Source organism: Delphinus delphis, chromosome 15, assembly GCF_949987515.2.
Source record: "Delphinus delphis chromosome 15, mDelDel1.2, whole genome shotgun sequence".
Classification (NCBI taxonomy): Eukaryota; Metazoa; Chordata; class Mammalia; order Artiodactyla; family Delphinidae; genus Delphinus; species Delphinus delphis.
The window spans coordinates 25,434,655-25,451,338 of record NC_082697.1 but is presented as its reverse complement, the minus strand read 5'-3'; the positions used below and the strand labels follow the sequence as shown (position 1 = coordinate 25,451,338).

At 46.9% G+C, this 16,684-nt stretch overlaps 1 protein-coding gene across 1 annotated transcript; it reads left to right on the top strand.

The window, feature by feature from the left end:
• The first annotated feature begins 3,635 nt into the window (after window positions 1–3,635).
• BPIFA2 (BPI fold containing family A member 2) lies at window positions 3,636–16,202 on the top strand. Its single transcript, XM_060032763.1, has 4 exons — window positions 3,636–3,687; window positions 13,616–13,760; window positions 14,901–15,008; window positions 15,559–16,202. Exons 1-4 carry the CDS (start codon window positions 3,645–3,647, stop codon window positions 15,752–15,754), a joined length of 492 nt encoding a protein of 163 aa, XP_059888746.1. The 5' UTR covers window positions 3,636–3,644; the 3' UTR covers window positions 15,755–16,202.
• Window positions 16,203–16,684: the final 482 nt, after the last annotated feature.

Genomic DNA, 16,684 nt, shown 5'->3' with positions numbered 1-16,684 from the left:
TCCCTGTGCTGTGCGGCTGCTTCCCACTAGCTATCTATTTTACATTTGGTAGTGTATATATGTCCATGCCCTCTCTCACTTCATCCCAGCTTACCCTTCCCCGTCCCCGTGTCCTCAAGTGCATTCTCTACGTCTGCGCCTTTATTCCTCTCCTGCCAGATGGGAGAGATTTGCAGGGTGTGACATCATCAGACCTGGCTCTGGGTACAGGGAGGAGTTGGTGCAAAGTAGGTCCAGGAAGACAGAGAGGAGGCCCTGGGGATCGTCCAGAGAGACAAGAAGCCTGAGAATGATAGTGAGAGAGACCCCACAAGACATGTGTCCCATGACGAAAGGCAAAGAGTTCTGCTCTTTTCTCTGCATTTCCTCCCCTTTAATTCAGTGGCCACCATGTAAGGCTCCAGGACGTTTTATTCTCCTTTTTATTCAGTGCATCCCCAGTGTCTCCCAGCCAGGATCAGCATCTGATTTTAGAGAGGAGGTTCAGAGAGCTGACTTGCCTAAAATCACCACCTGTAAGAAGTAGGGTCAGGAAAGAGATCCTGTCCTTTTTCTGACCCTTAATCCTTCCCCTGGGCAGAGTTAGCTTTTCTGAGTACCCACCATGTGCCAGACACTGGGCTAACTGCTTTCAGGCTTAAACCTCACCTAATCCTCACACCAACTTTATCAAATGCACTATCGTGAGCTCTACTTTGCAAATGAGGAATGGAGGTTCAGAGAGACTATGTAACTCGCCCAAGGTCACACAGCTGGTCAGCAGCAGGGTTAGGGCTCCAGCTGAAGTCTGGCTAATTGTCGAAAGCCCTGTGAGACAAACACACTCAAAGCTACCCCAAGTTTGGGGATTCTGCCAACATCGGTCTTTTGTATTATCTGTATTATCTCCAGCTACACCATAATGTCATATTGTTTCTTCTTTCACGTCCCAAAGTGCTCAATTCAACCCAATTCAGTGTTTATGAAAGGCCTTCCTCAGGACCAGGCTCTGTGCCAGGGACAGAAGCCAAGGCAGGAAGAGGGAAATTTCTGACCATTTGCATGAAGCTTTCAATGTACAGAACATTTTCAAGAACATTACCTACTTTGGGGAAAATAGTTGTCAGTATGTATGTTTGCCTCCACCCACTGCTGGTGGGCACTGAAGGTGGGCACACACGGGTGCTCTTTGGGACCCCAGAGCCTGGCATGGGGCAGGGCCAGAATAGAAGTTCCAAACAAATGTGATGAATGAATGGATGATGGGATGAGTGGATGGATGGAAGGATGGGAGGATGGATGGATGGGTGGATGGAAGGATGGGAGGATGGATGGATGGGTGGATGGAATTCTGGGAGGATGGATGGATGGATGGATGAATGGAATTCTGGATTCTTCTTGCTAGATTCTGGGTCTCATCCCCTACATTCATCTGTTCAGCCAGTTGGTCAAACTTGATTAAGTTGCTCTTTTCACTTTAATTCAATGTAGTGCTTATTGGGACCTACCGCAAGCCAGGCCCTAGCTGGCTCCTGGGGACACAAAGATGGCAGAACCGTGGTCCCTGACCTGAAGGAGACCCAGTCTAGCAGAGGGGAAAGGGCTAACACACATTCCTTCAGCCAACAAACTTTTATGGAGTGCCGCCTCTGACACAGAGTGATGCTAGGGAAACGGAGATGGACCAGAGTGCTTCCTGCCCTTGAAGGGCTCAGACAGTCCAAGAGGGATGTCAGTGATTAACATGTAAATGACAGTGTGATGTAAGTGGCTCAGAGCATGGGCTCTGGGATCAGGTTACCTAGGTTTTAATCCCAGCTCAGCCATTTACTAGGTGAGTGACCCTGAACAATTCACTTTCCCTCTCTGTGCCTCAGTTTCCTTGTCTATAAAATGGGGATAAATATATTACCTGCCTCTGGTTGTTTGGAGGAGCAAACAATGAGATTACACTGTCCTTCAGTAGTCACGAGCTGATCTCAGTGGCTCATCTACTGCCCTGGAGGGTGGCCCATCTCTGGGACAAGGACCAAGATTCATTCATCTTTGACATAGGACTTGGCCCTCAGGAAGAGCAATAAACAGTTATCAAATGGATGAGTGGTCCCAGCACAAAACTATTAACATTTGTTAAATGAATGAATGAATGAAGGGATAGATAGGTGGATGAGGGGCCCAGTTCACTTTAGCAGGAAGGATCTGGAAGATGACACAGGGTGAAGACAGACAAGAGATCAAATTCTGGGAGGTCAGCTAAGACTAGGGAGGGATTCAGAGCTCACTCATGTCAATAGGCTGCTGGCCTCATTCTTTGGCCCATTCATTCATTCAGACAGTCAGCCAATGCCAGTTAGCCAAGCTAGGTCCTGTGCTGGTCACTGGGACCTCGGAGCTGATGCAATCCCTCACCTCAGAGATCTGATCTCATAGGACATAGCTGACCTCCCTTTCCCAACCCCTCTCTTTCTTCTTTCCTCCTTCCTTTCCTCCCTTCCCCTCTCTTCCCATCCTCTCTCCCTTCTTCCCTCCCACAAACATCATTTGATTCCTACTCTAATCAGATCTTGCTCTGAGGGACCCAAGGTGAAAAATGATAAGGTGTCCAGACTTCAAGGGACTCAGGGAAGGAGCCAGACCTGCTGAACATTCCTTTCAACTGTGTGCTGAATCTTCTCTGGGAGATTTGGGCAAAGTGTTCAGGGGACATTTCATGGGGCAGGAGGAAGAAGACCTGAACCTGGGAGGGGTGTGGGACGAGCCCGCCTGTCCATCGGTCAGTTCATGAGAAGTAGTTCTTCATTTTCTAGAGGCCGGCACCTGGGGGAGCTGTTTAACCCAATAGGTGTTCCAGACACAGAGCCCAGGGCTTGGGGAAATGTTTGCAAGCTGAAAAAAACAAAATGTGTCACCTTCAAAATCAGAAAAATGTCAAAATCTTGAAGTTTAAATTAAAGATCTTCAGACTGTAACATTATAACAACTTTGTTAATTGTTATATTTAGCAGTCATGAAAATGACAATATGTTTGAAAACAGTCGTTACTTTGATCTTTTCCTATTTGGCAAGAATTCCCGAGGAAGCGATTCAAGTCTGAGAAATGCGAGCCTGTTATAAGTTGGATGAATTATTCCTGCCTGACTGATTTCTAAAGCAAAATGACAATTCTTTCAGCTTTCTTTATAGCAACATGAAGAAATTACATTCGGTGGGTGGGACGTGGGTGCCCTTCCATATGTCTGCCATTGTGAGGGAAGTGGTGGGGGAGGGGAGCCTGTGGGCAGAATCTGGGAGCTGAGTGGGAGCGCGGAGACTCAGCCAGCCCTGCCCCTGCCTCTGTGCAACCTCAGCCACACCCACGTCCTCTCTGATCTCAGCAGCCGCGATGACCTCCTAGGACCTTTCTCGACTCGGGGCTGAGCCGTGGTTGGAAAGAGATACCAGCTCGGAGCTTAAGGGCTGAGTCAGCGGGACCAGGAAGCTGCCATGGCGGAGGATTAGCAGTCACGCGGTGAGTAGGATGTCCTAGTCCTGGGAAGGCTAACCCTTAATGCCTCGCTGAAGATTTTCAATAAGAAATTCATCTCACGACCCTCGTGGCTGGGACCTTTGTCCCTGAAAGACAAATACCTTCGGTGCAAGGAGCTGTCATCACTTCTCTTTCCGGGATGACCTGGACCAGCCTGTCTGGACCTCAGATGTCCTCAGAAGGTACCAACCTCCCTACCCACCGCCAGCACCCTTTGCGTGCCCCCCCATACCCAGGCCCTGCAGGGTTTGGAGAGTGTTTGGGCGGGAAGGGGCACTGATGCACCCCGAGTTGTGCCCACCCGACTGTTATCCTCTTGTTGCACGTCACAGACGCCTGGAGAAGCACTCAGCCTGGCATTAGCGCCCAGAGCAGAGGAACAACAGGCTCAGAGGGGCCCACAGCTGAGGGGAGAAGCCCCCGGCCAACAAAGCCCACGCTCTCAGCCACTACACAGACCTGGGGTCACCATAACATGGAGGGGTCTGAGAGAAAGGAGCAATGGGTCGTAATGCAGCAAACGTGCCAAGTGTCTGGGGAGAGGCAGATGTGCAAGCAAAATACTTGAAAACAGAGCGACCATGGCTCTCCCTCAGGAAGTCACCCGTGGGCAAGGTCCCTGATCTGTGTATTATAATAACAACAACAACAATGACAAGTCAGGGAACATGTATTCAACAGCTACTATTACAGGACATTGTTATGGCACTGGGGACGCATCGGGGAACAAAACAGACAAAATCCCTGCCTCATGGGGCCCCCATTCCAGTGGAAGAGCAAGAGGAGCACATCTTTAGAGATTGTGTCCAGGTTTATACATGTTAACTTGTGTACCCTTCAGACTGGCTCAGTGAGGTAGGTAGACCCATTGTGCCCACTTTACAGGTGTGTAAGCTGAGTCTCTGAGAGGGAAAGGTCACAAAGCTAGTAAGTGGCAGAGTCAGGATTTGAACCCAGGCCTAGCGTGCTTTTGAGAACTGTGCACACTGCCCCTTGTCACCCTCCTGTTTTCCTGGGCTCCTAAATGCTGTGATAGGTCACCACTCACTACTATTTATTGTAATAATAGTAATGATGATGATCGCAATTATTCATGGAACACCTTCAGCAGCCAGGGCTGGGCTGGGCTCTCTACTGACATTTCCTCATTTAGTTCCCCCAGCAGCTCTTCTAAGGTAGAGGACATTCTCGTTCTCATTTTATGGTTAAAAACCCCAGACCTCAGAGAGGTTAGGGTACTTGGCTGCTGTCACACAGCCAACAAGGGAAAAGTCCGGGAGGCACAGCCAGGGCTGACACTAAGAGCAAGCTTATTGCACTGTTATAAATAAAATGCATGAATTTTAAAATGTGTATATTTTAATTAATCAGCAATAAAGAAAAATGCTTCTGCAGACTGTAATAAATATTTATTGAACATCTACTGTGTGTCAGGCCCTGGGGATGATGCCCTGTGGTCCTGGCCCTCATGGCCTCAGAGCAGGGACGATTATCACTGTGCCCTAGGAGCTGGTGGGATTCCTGCTCAGAGCAAGGGTGTGGGGTGCTCCAGCTGGTGGGAGTGTAGCAAGTAGCCCCCAGATGTTCCTGACCACCTCTCAGAGTCCTGAGAGCTCAGCTGTCTAGCAGGGAACCTCTGCTCATTTTGTAGTTAGAGGAAACGGAGACCCTAGGAGGAAATGAGCGTCTTGCTCCAGGTCACAAAGCAGGTTATTAACAGAGCCAAGACTGGAACCCAGATCGGGGTCTCCTCCTCCATACCCCAGCACCAGGCAGGTCCCAGAGTCCCACCCTCCATGAACATGTGGTGTCAATGTGCCCATCACCAGCTGGAGGGACCTTTAGAGATGACCTGGTCCCGCACCGCCAAGTGTGCGGTTGCTCCACTCTCCCCTCGTGCACTTGTGGCAGACATTACTAATCAATGATGCCCTCTCAGCCCAGGAGCTGCCTGGGAGGGCTTCTCAGCAGAACGCTCCCTCCAGTCCCTACAATCAGTCAGACTTGTAATTGAGAACATAGTTCTTAGAGTTCCCTTACTTGGCCCCGGAAGGGAAACGGAGGCTCAGTGAGGAATGACACCTGCCAAGGGCTATACACCAGCGCCTAAGGGAGTCAGAATTTCCAGACACTGGTATACTGGAGGCCTGAGACCATTTTAGCTCATCTGGTCTTTACTGCACACAAAAAGAAGAAATGCTGTTGCCGTTGATTAAGCATTAAGCATACTGGATGCTTAATCTTCTCACTTAATCTTCTCCATAACCCTGTGGGGCGGGGCCATATACAGATGGGAGACCTGAGTTGGAGGGCAGTGAAGTGACCAGAAACCAGCAATAATTATAATCATCATCATCACTGTTGTCACCATGTATCGGGGGCCTACCACACGTTATCCCACTGCATCCTCACAATATGCCTGGGAGGAGAGTCCCATCATTAGTCCCATTTCACAGGTAGGGGAACCTGAGGCTCAGGGTGATGAAGCCCCTTGTCCAGGCAGCACAGCCAGCTACAGACAACGAGAGAGGATTCAATCCCAGCCTGCCCAACTCCAGAGCCGGGGTCTGACTACCGCCCCCTCGGTACCCTTTTAATTTCCATCTTGCAACCTGGATCCAGGCGCGAGGGATGTTTACCCATTTTACGATGAGACAGCTAAGGCCTGGGGTGAACACCAGTTCTGAGTCTGAGGTCACTACATCACACTTGGCCCCCTGGGTTGCGTTCCTGAGGCGGGAAAAACTCTTCACATTTCAGCACAACCCTCAGCTCTGTGCCCACAACCAGGGCAAGAGGAACCTCATGTGTTTGCAGAACTGGGCACAGACAGCCAGGGAGGGGCGTCTGCTGATCGGCCCAAGGCTCTGCTGGATGGCATCTTCCACGTCCCAGGCCCAGGCTTGGGTACCTGGGCTGCCACCTTCTCCCTGCTCTGTGCTCTGATGGTGGGACCACAGTCAGCGTGAGGAAAACTAGCTCCCGAAGCCTCCAGCCCTACCCCTACTTTCCTCTGGACGCGTTCATGTGGAGGACAGGCTTACAGGTCCCTACTGAGCTGCAGGTGGGTGACTGGAGGAGATGGACACTGGGTGACCTGGAGCTCCCTGCTGGTGCTCCCAGCCTGATGCCAAGTGGGCACTCATCTGTGCTTCCTGGACCATATTCCAGGTTGACACAGGCCCAATGCACCAGGCGTTACAACCAACTCAAACAGCAGAGGCTGAGGAATAAACAGGATATTCTAGCCCAAGGACTCTCCCGCTCCACCAGCTGGCCTCAAGTGACATGGTAGAAAGGTCCTTCCCTGGGGACCCAAATTCCTGTCCTTGTGAGTCCTGGGGGAGCCACCTCCCTTCCCTGAACCTGTTTCCTCAACTGGAAAATGGCGCTTTCCAAACCTCCTCACGGGGTTGTCGTGGGCACCAATGGTGAAAGTGGACCTGCAGTAAGAAGCCCCGGGCCAGGCACTCACCCGCACCTACTGGGTGCTGGGCACTGGGGCCAAAGAATGCGACTCGCTGCTGCCCCCAGAGGCTGCGAGCTGGAACAGCTGATCTCAATGGGAGAGGATGCAGAACTGCGTGCACTCTCCAGCCTTGCCCTTTCCCATCTGTGTGGCCTTGAGCAAGTCATCCCCCGCTTCTGAGCCTCACACTCCTCAGCTGGGAAATGGGGGCAGTAACACCCCCTGCGTGGTTGCTGAGGGCATGAAACAAGATGAAGCAGGATAAGCACCTAGGGTTGTGAGGGTCATGTCTGGGCTGAGCTGGGGCTCCAGAGGATGGGGTGGAGGTCACAGCTCATAGAATTCAGGTAGAAAGTACCTTTCAGCCATCTAGTCCAGTTGTTTCCATTTCTAGCCAGCCATCCCCAGGCAGCTCCATCCCGGAGCCCCTGACCCTAAGTATCTAGGGAGGGCATCAGGCATCTATGGTTTAAACAAACTTATTAGGTGATTTTGTTTAATCTTTTTTTAAAAGGCTATTGCCCAGAGTAGAAAATTTCAACAAACCTAAAAGATATGAAATGAAAGAGGAAAATAAGTGTAGCCTGTGTAGCCTTGGATGAGTCCTTCTCCTTCTCTGGGGCACAGCCTCCACAGACTTCCCAGAAACGAGGTTAAATTGATGAACTCTAAGCTCTCCTGTGGCTTTGATGTCTGTTATGTTTCCAATGTGGTCATGTGACCCTTGAGTAGTCATCAGAAGGGAGGAAGCAGATGTGTATCTACAAATGTGTTAAGTCAGGATTTACTGTGGGTTTGAATGGCATGATCCAACTCACACTGGCTTCAACAAATATAAAAGAGGAAGGGAGAAATGTGTTTGAACTGGAAAGTCCTGGGCATAGAGGACTTCAGGCATAGCTGAATCCAGGCACTAAAAGGATACATTTTCTCATTCCCTTAATATGGCTTCATTCTCTAGTGAGACTTGTCAGAAAATTGTATCTAAATTTTTTAAGGACAAAAACAGACCCAGGCAATCTGTGCAGACCCAAAGCCCCCTTTGCTGGTAGTGAGCTCTTTTATCCAGAACAGTAGTTATATGGTCTCCATGATACTGTAAATGTACCCCTTGTGTAGGGACGGAAATGTATGTGTTTTCCTCATATGAGTCTAGCTTATGCTGTCTTGTTCTTGCATGTGTGCATACATGCATGTGGGAATGTGCACATGTTCACATGTGTAAGTATGTATGTGCTTGCTCAAGAGTCCCACACACACACTGTTGGGATTAGGATCCAGAGGACCTCAGAAAAAAGGGGGGGCATGGTTTCTCTCCACTTTGGTAGATTTAGTCTAGTGTACATCAGACTTGGTATACACTAAGCCTTTAGCAGAAGGGGGCCCTTGAGGGTGTGGTAAAGTCTTATCCTCATGTGGGTTGGAACCAGTGAACTTGCAGAGGAGTGAGCGACCCTGAGAATATGGCTCTGAGAAAGCAGGACATTTGAGGTGCATGTGTGCCCACCTCCAGGCCCGCCCCCAGGGGACAAGAGTGTCTAGTTAATTTCACCTCAAAGCTCAGCCATGAGAGGCGGCCGACATCCATGGGAGAAGCTGGCTTTGTCCTGGGTGTGGTCCATGATGAGAAACAGCACCCACAGCAGCCACTGTGACCCCAGGAGGCCACGGCCAGGTGGAGGTGGGGTCTTGGGAGGAGGGAGGGTGAGAAAAGGAAAGAGGCAGGAAGCCTGAGGGAACCATATCCCCATGAGGCAGCCAGACTCAGGTAGAAAGAAAATCTGGGGGAAGACTCATACAAACGCGCAACAATGGTCTTTGAACAACAGACTGAGGAAATTTAGAATGACGCATACTCACAGTCACATGAAGTCACACAGGACCTTAGCAGTCATCTGATCAAATTCTTGAGCATCTCTGGTGATGGGGCCTTCGCCACCTTCCCACGTAGTAGGTGGCCTTATAGGATGCCCCAGAGAGAGGCTTGGAGCATTCTACAGACAGGTCAGGGTCTAGGGGACCCATGTGAGAGGAAAGCCCCAGAGTGAGTGTGGTAACAACTGGCTGAGGGCAGAGAACAAAGGAAAAAAGTCAAATTATGATGATTTGCCATAAAGGAAGCCAGCAAGGAGCTGAGATCGGGGAAGGAGGGGAGGGACCACCTCAGGCAGGCAGTCACGGAAGTTCTGAGGTGATGTCAAGAGCCAGAGACAGCTGGGGAGGAAAGTTCTGGGAAGAGGGAATGGTCTGTGCAAAGGCCCAAGGCAGCAAAGAGGCTGTCATCTTTCTAGAACAGAAGGAAGACAGTAGGGGCCAGGGAGGGAGGGGTAGATGAGTTTGGAGAGGCAGTGAGCAGATGACGCAGGCTCTTGTGGGCTGTGGTGAGCACTTTGGGTTTAAGCTGAGAGAACCCTCTGGCTGCTGCATTGAAGGTAGAGGGGTTGGGGGCAAGTGTGCAGAGGGAGACCGAATATTGGGGGTTAATATGGAGGCAGATTTTGTTCACTTCCAGGAGGAACGCTACTGAATAAGTGGAGCAGGCAGGCTTGGGGGGATTGTAGTGAGCAACCCGTCATTGCAAACACTTGCCCGGAGGCTGGCTCCACCGTGAGGGATGTTGTGGACAGCACTCAGACACCAGAGGAAGGCTGGGAAGAATGACCCCACTGGTCTCTGACCCAGACTCTATGGGTCACAATTCTAGCCCCATCTCTGTCCCTGTCTTACTGGGTGACCTCAAGCTGGTTGCTTTCCCTCTCTGAGCCTGAGTTTCCAAATGAAGACAGAATTAGGCTGGATGATCCCTGTGGGTCCTCCTGCCAGAACATTCTCCAACTCATCAAGTCTATCCATTCTCAGTCTTTACCCCAGCCCCCACCCACAATGGCAACCGTCTTGGCAGCTGGAGGCTCTATGCGAACCTGATCTTAGTCTTGGCACAAAGTCCTCTCCATATCCATCCATTCCAGTTCAAGCATCCTCAGTGATCTTTGGGTTGGAAGTCTCTGTGTTCACTCTGGACAGGGGTTATTTTCTTTGGAGTCTCCTTGGATGGCTCTGAAACCAGGGCTTGCTTCCATGGGCAGGCTCCCATCCCATCACCACCATATAAGGGCCATCACCACCCAGCACAATTCCAGGAGACTGTGCAGGGGAGCAAGGATTTGGTATTTTCCTCCAAACCTGTGAATGATGGACTTCCCCATTAATGTCTCCCCACATGGAGGCCTTCAGAAGGTGTTGGGGGCAAGAGGCAAAGGGAAGGGCCACTTGAATTAGCTACTATTTTGAAAATAGGAAATTAAGAAATAGATTATATTAGAAGTGTCAAACTGATGATCAATGCAGTGTCATGATGTGGCACCCTTTTATTTGTTCATGCTTTTATTTGGCAAACCTTTATTTTGTTGTACTGTACTAGGTGCAGGCTTTTTACTATGGGTTGGGAATTCAACAGTGAAATAAGTCACAATCCCTCCTCTAAGGAGTTCACAGCGTGGTGGGAAAGACAGACAAGTCATCACTAATTGGTACCCAGGACTCCAATCAGAGAATGAGGGCAGCAAAACGGTGGAGTGGGGCCCCCTAAACCTAGACTCTGGGGAGGGGCCTAGATTGGGTTTCATAGAGGACATGATGATGTCTTACTGAAGCTAGAGAGTCAGTAGGAAGTGACTTAGGTAAAAAGGCAAAGAAGAGGGAAATGTTCCAAGCAGAAAAGACAGTATGTGCAAAGGACCTCTGTGTAAAGAGCATTGACTTGGAGTCAAGTGTGACTTGTCATATAGCAGCTCCTCCACTCACTGGCTGTGTATGTCTGGGCAAGTTCCTCTAGCTTTCTGACCTGTGCTGGCCATCTGTAAGAGTGGAGATAACCACATCGATCTTAAAGGACTGTTGAGTGTAAGAGTGATAGGTGCTCATCAAAGATCCCTTTTCTCTACAGGTAATTCTCACTCCTGTTCCTCCCATGACTGTCCAGGTGTCAGGACAAGATGTTTCAGCTTTGGAAACTTATTCTCTTGTGTGGCCTGCTCACTGGGACCTCAGCGTCTCTTCTTGAGGATCTCGGCAATGATGTTGTGAGCAAGCTGAAACCTGTTCTCAATAAAGGACTTGAGACCGTTGACAGTACACTTGGACGTGAGTCAGCAAGAGGGATGATCAGTGGCAGCTAGGAGCTTGCCTCCTAAACACTATGCCTGTATTACCAAAGGCTGCCACCAGGGGCTGCTCTTTTTTAAAAGTGTACAATTTATTCATTTAAAAGAAGTCATTTAAGTGGTAAAAAATGTTACCCCTTCTCACAATTTTGTATATCTAGGGTAAATTATTATTATTATTTTTTTTGCTGGGTCAAAGGGTATGAACACTTTAATGACTCTTAATACATACTGCCATGCTCCTGCTTTGTATCCACTGTCAAAGGTATTCATCAATTTCACTTTAAACAATGGTACTAATATTATTACATCTTCTATGCCAAGTTAATTGATATAAAAACATACTTTGTTGTTCAATTTGAAGTTTGCTGTAGCCTGAACATTTCCCCCTGTTTGCTTACTATCTACATTTTGTTGTTTATTTCATTTGTCATAAAGGGGGCATTTATAATATTTTTATACATTAGGATAAACTTTTTATATATTATACATAATAATCCATTGGTCTAACATTTGAGACAAATACTTTTCCTGCTGTTTTCATTTTCACTGTGATTTGTTGGTTCTTTTTTCTTTCTTTTTTTTTTTTAACATCTCCATTGGAGCACAATTGCCCCACAATGGCATGCCAGCCTCTGCTCCACAACAAAGTGAATCAGCCACACATATACACATGTCCCCGCATCTCCCCCTCTCCCACCCCCCATCCCACCCCTATAGGCTGCCACAAAGCACCGAGCCGATCCCCCTGCGCCACACGACTGTCCCCCACCAGCCATCCACTCCACGCCCGGCAGTGCATATATGTCCACGCCACTGTCCCACCTCGTCCCAGCCTACCCCCCCACCCCGCATCCCCAAGCCCACCCTCCAGCAGGTCCGCATCCCCACTCCCGTCCTGCCCCCAGGCTCTTCTGATCACTCCTTTTTTTCTTCCTTAGGCGCTGCTCTTTATGGGTGGTTTCCTGAGAGAGGTGGTGATTTGGTTCCTGGTTCATTCATTTTTAATTTTTCTAGAAACAAGCAATGCTTAAATAAATAAAACTTTACATATTATATCACGGTAAATTTCCTAATACATGCATAGGATAAATTCCTAAAAGTGACATTTCAAAAGTTCAAAAGGTATGCACATTTTAAATTATATTGGATATTGACAAATAATCCCCTATGTTAACATTTTCTCCAATAGTCTTTTTTTCTACTCCCTTGACAGCACTGGTATGGAAAACTTAAAGATTTTGCCAGTCTCACAGATGAAAGGTTATAATTCATTTCACTTACCATTTCTCTAATTACGAAAGAATCTACATATTTTAACTCAAATATTTTATTTATATTTTTAGCATATTCTTCTGTTGGGTCATTCAATTAGCTTAGTAATTTGTATTAACTGATTGGAAATTGAGCCCTACTTAGCTTAGGTAGCTTTAAAACTACCTACCTTTCTACTTAAATATATCTCCTTATAATTATGATTTCTTAAAAGAACTTGGTCTGCTTTTCATTTTCTGGAAACCTTAGCAGCACACTAACAAACATTCTTTATAGGAGAAACTAACTTCTGTACATGACTGCCTTTCAAACCTTGCCAGGGCTTAGGCAACTTTCAAAGATACAGAAGGGATCCACTCTCCAATTTCATTGCCGATAAAACTGAGCTCAGAAACAGAAGTGTCTGGATCAAGGTCACCTAGTTAGTTACAGGACCAGATGTAGTTTCCATCTCTGTTTGCGTCATTATAACTAGGTAGATAGATACTGTCCATTGCAGAGCCATGTTGCTGTACTATGATTACATATCTTGTCTTGTAGCCTTTTTTTCCTCCTTGAGTGAGTTGTTGCCTTGTTGGTTCTTATTTGAATTATTTTCTGCACATATATTCTTAATTCTTTTCAAATGTGCCATCCTACTTCTGCCATGCCATTTGCTCTATCAAATCCCTCTTTTCTCTGAAGATCCCCCTTTAGGACACTCTGTCCTCCTGCTCCTGTATGAATTATTGCTTTCTAGGCCTGCTGCGAAGCTGTCATCCAGGGACTCCTATTTGCCACTTTCGTGAGTTGGAGCCATATTTTTTCCTTGATTCTAGATTTTCCATTTCTTAGTTTATTCTAAGTTTATTTTGTTTGTGTGAGCATCTCATTAGAGCTTCACTACTAGAAGCTGATGTGCAATCAATATCTATTGCCTGGTCACTGGATCGATTGCTTTGTTGACGAATGATGAGTATATCTTAGTGTGAAGGCAGCATGGAAGGAACAAGGTCTCCTTAGCTGTGTGACTTTAGGCCCATTTCTTAACCTTTTGATCCTTTATTTCCTCATCTGAAAGTGCAGACAATAATAATATCTACTTTATGGGGTTGTTATAAAGATGAAATGAAATAACATAGGCACATGGTCTCATTTAGTATCTGGTGCATAGTAGCTGCTTCGTAAGTTGTGTATCACACTAAATGGAGATTGTTTCTACAGCTATCCTTCAGAAATTGAAGGCTGCCTTGGAGGCGCTCCGGGAATCCACATCTTGGCAGGAGGTCCAGCAGAAGATCCAGGAAGCTGAGAACTTGTTGGACAAAGTCCTTTCTAAAATTTTTCAAGTAGTGGAAAAGGTTATGGGGTGAGTCACTGCTTCATGGTAGAAATCTTTGTTCCAGGAAAAGAGAATACATATCTTTAGGGGACGTAAGATTAAGGTCAAAGACAGAAAGGTGAATAAACCTTGTGTGTCCCTGCAGAGCGGAAGCTGTCTGAGGCCAGCTCTACCAGAGTTTGGGTAAATTACAGGCAGGGCTGCAGGGCCTATCTGGGCATCTCATGGGTTTGGGCTTTCTCATTCTGTGATTTCAGGGTCAGGATGAAGGTTCTCTTTACCCTTACCTCTACCTGTTTGCTGGTGCCTAAAGCCACTTTTCCAAGGAAGAAGACTTGTCTTCTCTGAAAATAGCTGAGCATATATAGTCTGAATGCCGTCAGGAGAGAGGAAACCAGAATTCACAATACATAGGTGGCTCCACACATGAAGTTCTGGAGTCCACCAGTTCTGGGTTCAAATTCTGACTGTACATAAAAGAGAATGAAATAATGCCACTTATAGCGACGTGGATGGACCTAGAGATGAACATACTAAGTGAAGTAAGTCAGAGAAAGGCAAATGTCATATGATATCACTTATATGTGGAATCTAAAATATGACAGAAATGAACTTATTTATAAAACAGAAACAGACTCACCGACCTCGAAAACAAACTTATGGTTACCAAAGGGGAAAGCGCTGTGGGGGGATAAATTAGGAGTTTGGGATTAACATATACACACTACTATATATAAAATAGATAACCCACAAGGACCTCCTGCATAGCATAGGGAACTCCACTCAATATTTTGTAATTACCTATAAGAGGAAAGAATCTGAAATAAAATATATATCTCTATCTACCTCTTTCTATCTCTGTATCTATATCTGAATCACTTTGCGGTACACCTGAAACCAAGACAACATTGTAAAGCAACTATACTTCAATTAAAAACAAATTCTGGCTGCAGCACTTGGAGTCTTGGGGGAAACCACATTTGTCTGAATCTCAGTATGCCACACCATCCAATGGAGAGATTCAAACCTCTGAACAGGGCTCTCATGAAGACCAAAGCAGGCAAAGTCAGCGAGGCTCGTATGCGCATCACGATGCTGGCATCGTGAGAAGCGCCCAGCAATGGCTGTCATGAGGAGTGACAAGGGTGAACTGTGGTTTTTGCACAGGTTGAAAATCAGTAATGTCCACATCCTGGATATCAAATCTGAAGTGACTCCTGATGGCAAAGGCGCTAGCCTGAGTATCCCCATCACCACGAACGTCACCCTGACCCTATGAGTAGGCATTAGAATCTGAGGTTTGGGAGAGGCAGTGCGGCATGGCCGATGGATCTCCAATCTGGAATCAGAGACAGAGACAGGAAGATGAGGATGTGTAGAAGAGTCTTTATAAATGAACTGCACTATGATTTCATCATTCATTACCTGTGAGGTCTTGGGATAGTTACTTAACTTCCCTATACCAGGTACCAGTACCAATAATAATACTTTTCCCTCATGGTATTGGTGTAATGATTCAAAGGATCAATCCATGTAAAATAGTTTTTTGGAAACACCTAACACAGAATTTGTGCTCAATAAATGTTAACTATTATTTTTATTTTAATTATCAGTGTGATACTGTATAGAAATATCACATGAACCAAACCCATGTGGCCAGGTGAATAAACTCCTAACGTAAAAAAGTAGGTTCCATAAAGAAAATAGACCATATTGACATTATCCATAGACATCCCATATAATGTCCACACAGATGGATGAACTCAAGTGGGCAGTGTGAATGGACTTCTAGACCTCTGTTCACTGTGAATCTTATTTCCTGCAGGCCTCTGTTGGGTGAGCTTGTCGACCTGGGCCTCCAGACTAGTGTCAGCATTGAAACTGATGCCAAGACTGGTGTCTCCACAGTGATCGTGGAAAAATGCACCAACGATCCAGCCAACATCTCACTCACCTTCCCGGACAGGTCAGGCCCACCCATCTCAGCAGAGCAGGGCTCCCAGAGGAGTTGGGACCCCTAATTTCAACCTTATTCCTGTACCTGGGAGGGAGCATCGTATGGTGAAAAGGAGTTCAGACTCTTGTGTCAAGTTTGCTTTGCCACTAACTTGTGGCTTTGTAACCAATTTAGCCTCTCTAAGCTTCAGTTTTCACATCTGTAAACTGAGGATGATAATAATACCTAATTCACAGGTACTGTGCTGATCAAATGAGAAAATGCAAGTGTTTAGCATTCAGCCTGGCACATACTAAACTCTCAGTAATAATAATATCCATGCTGACTTTCTGTCTCTTTGTTCTTCCCATTACTGAGACACGAGTGTTGACCTCTCCAAACATAACTGTGAATTTGCCTATCTCACCTTTCAGCTTTATCCGTTTTTGCTTTATACTTTTTGAAGCTCTGTTGCTAGGTGCATGCACATTTAGCATTGCTATATCTTCTTGAAAAACTGACCCTTTTGTTATTATATAATGTCCCTTAATAATAATAAAACAACAATAATAATAAACTGTGTTTACCTTCTTGCCTCCAGTTAGGAGGGAGAAAGAGGAGTAAATACCTAACATGGACTCTAATCTCAGATTTCCCCAAATCATCCTCAACCCACTGGAAAATTCCCAAAATGAGATCTTGAAAACATAATCCTCTCCATTTAAATCACTGATCTCTGGTAACCCACAAAATCTACATCTTAAACTGTGTGCTTGAAAGAGCATGTGTAGCCCAGGGAAGAGGGTGGAGGGAGAAAGGCTGACTCTGGTCACGGCTGAGAGAGGAAAAGTGGTCTGGAACTGAAGATTGCCTTCAGGGGGAGGGGGGAAGGTTGCCTCTGGCAGGAAACAAGGCTGAGCCATGAGCGAAAGTCAATCCATCCTACCCCAGCAAGGAATCTGATCACACATTGCCTAAAGACCCCCCAAAACCAAAGAAAGGCTCCATGGCCTAT

Excerpts from the sequence above, each read along its gene's own strand:
- BPIFA2 (XM_060032763.1), top strand. The coding sequence starts at position 3,645 with ATGACCTGGACCAGCCTGTCTGGACCTCAGATGTCCTCAGAAG. Across the intron at positions 13,761-14,900 it reads GTAGTGGAAAAGGTTATGGG|GTTGAAAATCAGTAATGTCC; the intron begins GTGAGTCACTGC and ends GTTTTTGCACAG. Across the intron at positions 15,009-15,558 it reads ACGAACGTCACCCTGACCCT|GCCTCTGTTGGGTGAGCTTG; the intron begins ATGAGTAGGCAT and ends TATTTCCTGCAG.